Raw genomic sequence first — 4,556 nt, 5'->3', positions numbered from 1 at the left:
CAGACTCCGAACTAAAGCTCAGCTAACCTAACACGTGTACATCCCGGAAGGAGAACAGATGCTCTTCTTCAGCTGTCAGTTCGAGTTTTACTTTGTACGATCAGAATTTTTTTATAAAAATAATTAACACATTAGTTCACTTTGTTGAATCGACGGCGCAATCCAACTTGAAATTGACTCCTCGACAATTTTATGTCTATTATATTTCAAAAAATAAGAAAAAAAATTTTAAAAAAACCTCCATTAAGTCTCACTTAATTAACAATTAATATAATATCAATAAATCTCACACCAAAAACAGCTTCTTTAAGCATGTACACTATTCATTGCCGCAGCAACTTCTATTCCTTCTTTTAAAGAGGGAAAAAAAATTAATGCGCAAAGGAAAAATATTAATTCCCTAAACAGCCCTTCGTGGCCCAATTAAGGCGCAGGATAGCATATGTACACGGGCACAAACACAGGAAAAAAGCCCTAATTAAGAGGCTCCGAAACCCTAGTTGAGGCTCAGGTCGGCCGGGGAAGACGACGGGAGGTGTTCCGGTAGCGATAGGAGGAGCTCGTCCAGAGCGAGTTTGTTCGCAGTGGTGGAGGAGGACGAGAGGAGGAGGAGCCTGCGGAAGAGCGGCACGGGGCAGGGGATTCGGAGCACGCCGCGCTGCTCGTAGCCGTACTCCTGGGCGGAGCGGCGGAGGAGCTCAAGGAAGGCCGGCCGGCCGAGGACCTCCGCGGGGACGGCGAATCGCTCCATCTCCTCGCCGACGCACATCGGCACATGCCCCTGGGGCACCGTCCGGAGCTCCCGCCGCCCCTTGGCGGCAGGCGGCGAGGCGTGCTGCGATGACGAATCCGCTACCCGGGAGAGCCGCCGGATGAGCCGCATCGGCATCATCGCCTTCCCGGTGATCGAGCTCGGAGAGTGTTTAGGGTTCGATGGCCGGAACGAAAGAAGAGGACGAATAGAGTACGAGGGCAAATGGGGTTGCTTCTCTCAGCTATTTATAAAACTTCCTTCCTTCTCTAATTTTAATTGGAAAAAAAAACGGAGAAAGAGTGTATTAACATCTCTTTCTTTCTTTTTTACCGAAATAAAAATAAAAACAAAAACAAAGCAGAAGCGAGGAGTACTTAGAGACGTACACGAAGCAAGAGTCAGCTATTCCCTGTAACAGACAAATCAGCACCAGTATCAAATAACGATCCTCCTGAGTGCTCAGAAATATATTATACACGTGTCGCCCACGCCAAGTATTAGATCCCATCTTAACGGCTGCAGATTCCTAGACCGTGTCTTGGAAGAGAGAGGCGCTCCGTGATCATGTCCGTAGTCCCAGCGGTACGGGTATCATGAGCAACCCGGTCGCGGGGCCCACCCACGTTGCGTTATTTATAGCGCAAAAAATAAACAAATTTGCACTCTGCCATTGACCCAAACGAACCCACCCAATTTCATCCTTTTTATTACCCATTCTGGACTGGGTATTGGATTTTGACCATGTGGACCAAAGATCTTAACCTCGTTTGATCAATCTGCTCCATCTAATTTGACCGTTTAGGGAAAAGGACAAAGAACAAGCAGAAGAAGAAGAGAGAGAGTCTTTTTCCGGTTGAGAATTTGATAGAATTTTGCATCATAAAATCAATCGAAACTCAAAACCGGATCAAACTGTGGGCGAAATGGATTTCCTCCAGGTTCTGAACCTCAGTTATGAGGGACCACGAGGACCAACTCCAATTGGACCCCGCCAGGTCCTGTTCCCTTGTGCCTTATTGTCACTGGACCATCGAACTACCCTACCTGTCGATGTAGAGTTCCACCCGCGCCTGTCCCACACGGTTTTAGTGCGGCGGGACCCACCTGCTCTCTAACCGGTGGGGCCAGAAGCATCAGCGGGTGTCGACCGCGTCGCTTCGCTGTTCTCGCACGTGATCGCCACGTCTGCTCGCTTCCGCTGCTCCGCCGGATCGAGTCCTGCCGATGCTGGGAAGTCTGACTTAAACTGAATCGTCGAATGGGGAGAGAGCACGTGTAGCGCGCCCGCAATTTCATCGTACGCCGGTTGTCCATGGCTACTTAACGGCGTTGGATAAGGATTCTGGATACCTCCGCGCACCGCCACCGAGCAGCAACGACTCCGTTATCATTCCAGCTCATTCGCTCCCCGGTAAGGACCCACGCCACACCAACCTTTTCAATTATTCTAAGAAAATAAATAAATTCATACAATATTTTTATTTTTTTAATTATTATGCTTCCATTAATCTAAGTTTTTCTCGAAATTGGAAATTTTCTTTGCATAAACTTTGATTTCGAATAAATAAAAGAGTATCTATATTGAAGGAGGGGATAAAAGACAAATATATCGGACCAACCGTCACAACCTGTCGGATTATATTTAGATTCCAAAGCCGCCAAAGGCATCGTCGTCACCGTCGTGCCGTACAATCCGGATCACGGGTGGAATTGCTGCCTCTGATTTTGACAAATGCCCCTTCACTTTTAATTTAAAAATTCAAATCGATTTTATTTAATCAAATTCAATTCCACCATGTAATTTTATTCTTTTTAAAAGTCCTCTAATATTGTAAAATTACAAAAATACTCCTGTAAATTTGAAAAAAATAAGAGAAAATAACTTATTAAATGATAATTTTCAAGATGATATTTAATCCATCATATTATAATTTTAATTATTTTGTTTTACCTAAATAAGCCCATAAATTTATTTTACTTTAGGAGATTCAAATCTTATCCTTAAAATTTTAGGTGTTTTTATTAAAGAAAAATGTAATTATTGGGATGAAATTAAATTGTTAGATGATTTTTTAGCAAAGATCAAGCGGTCTGTTCATTGTATTGGAATCATAAAAAAAAATAACGTTCCTGTACAGCAAATTTCCAAATGTGCACACGAAGTTTCAGAATTCTCAAAATACATATCAATATTTTATTATTCTCAAAAACACACTAAATTATAATTTGCCTCCTATGTATGTACGTAGAACTATCAAATCGATCGACTCATGGCAGGGTGGATCGGCCCGTGGTGGGTGTTGGTGCAACCTTAGGTCAAGGTTGACCTGGTTGACCCGACTCGAGGTGACTTGACTCGAGTTGTATTTTGATGTTTGACTTGGGAAGAATGTCAGTGCAACCTTAGGTCAAGGTTGACCTAGTTGAGTTGCATGTTGATGTTTGACACTCGTGAGAGAGTTCTATTCTTGATGTGAGACAAGAATAGATGGTTGGGAGATTATTGGTGCAACCCTAGGTCAAGGATTGACCTGGTTGACCTGAAAAGTCCAAGTATGGAGACTTGGCACTGGAAAAGTCCAAGCAGGGAGCTTGGCACGCGAAAAGTCCAAGTATGGAGACTTGGCACTGGAGAAGTCCAAGCAGGGAGCTTGGCACGGGAAAAGTCCAAGCAGGGAGCTTGGCAAGTGGGAAAGTCCTAACTGGGATGTTAGGCAGTGTGGAAAGTCCTGGTGAGTGAAGCCAGGCAATGGGAAAGTCCTAACTAGGATGTTAGGCAGTGTGGAAAGTCCTGGTGAGTGAAGCCAGGCAGTGGGAAAGTCCTAACTGGGATGTTAGGCAGTTGGAAAGTCCTGGTGAGTGAAGCCAGGCAGTGAGAAAGTCCTAACTAGGATGTTAGGCAGTGTGAAAATCCTAGTGAGTGAAGCTAGGTGAAAGTCCTGGTGAGTGAAGCCGGGCAAGGGAAAATCCAGATGGATCAAGGGTGATCGGACATCTGGTGATGGGAAGTCCAAGTAGGTCATAGGAGTGACCGGATACTTGGCACGAAGAGGAAAGTCCAAGTGGGTCAAAGGGATTGACCGGACACTTGGTGGGGAGTCTTAGCAGGTCAAGGGAGTGACCGGATACTAAGCAAGATGTACCAATAGGTCAATGTTGACCGGATATTGGTTTGGAAGGTTTGGGACTTGGTTTGGGCAAATTAGCTCGGATCGGTCCTGCAGATCGATCCGACGTTGGTATCCGATCGATCCGTGACCGATCGATGACAAATGTAAGGTGATCATGGTTCAGGCTTACCGGACGGCCTGCGGGGACCGATCGCTTGAGCCGACGGTCCCGGACCGATCAGGACGCGGGATCGGTCCGGACCGATCATATTCCACGAGAGTTGGCCAACTCTGGAAGCTTCGACGATGCCCGGGGACCGATCGGCCCGATCGGTCCCCACGGCACGATCAGAGGTTCCTGATCGGTCCATGGACCGATCGGAGACAACAAGCGAAGGCTTTTCCCGATCGGTCCACGGACGATCAGGGTTCTAGCGCTGACGCAACGCCAGTTTCTTCACCGCCTTCTTCTGGTATAAAGGGGTCGAGAATGCACAACGCCTTCTTCTCTTTCCTAGAACTTGCTCTTCGCCGCTAAAGCTTCGCTCAACCGAGCTTTGATTGAGCTCGCCTCAAGCTTCGCGTGAGCTTCCTCCGTCGACAAGCTGCTACGTTTGGGTTGTGAAGTTGCTGCTTCACCTCCAGTCAACAAGAAAGCAAGCAATTGGTAGAGTGCTATTGTATTCATATTG

The 4,556-nt window shown here is 46.4% G+C and overlaps 1 protein-coding gene across 1 annotated transcript; it reads right to left on the bottom strand.

Annotated features, from left to right (window-relative positions):
* Positions 1–243: 243 nt before the first annotated feature.
* On the bottom strand, positions 244–992 carry LOC122027413 (auxin-responsive protein SAUR71-like). The gene has a single exon (XM_042586363.1). The coding sequence runs from the start codon at positions 890–892 to the stop codon at positions 497–499; it is 396 nt and encodes a 131-aa protein (XP_042442297.1). The 5' UTR covers positions 893–992; the 3' UTR covers positions 244–496.
* Between the last annotated feature and the right edge of the window lie 3,564 nt (positions 993–4,556).

The sequence above is a fragment of the Zingiber officinale genome, chromosome 10A (assembly GCF_018446385.1).
Source record: "Zingiber officinale cultivar Zhangliang chromosome 10A, Zo_v1.1, whole genome shotgun sequence".
Classification (NCBI taxonomy): Eukaryota; Viridiplantae; Streptophyta; class Magnoliopsida; order Zingiberales; family Zingiberaceae; genus Zingiber; species Zingiber officinale.
This window is presented reverse-complemented; position numbering and strand designations above follow the sequence as displayed.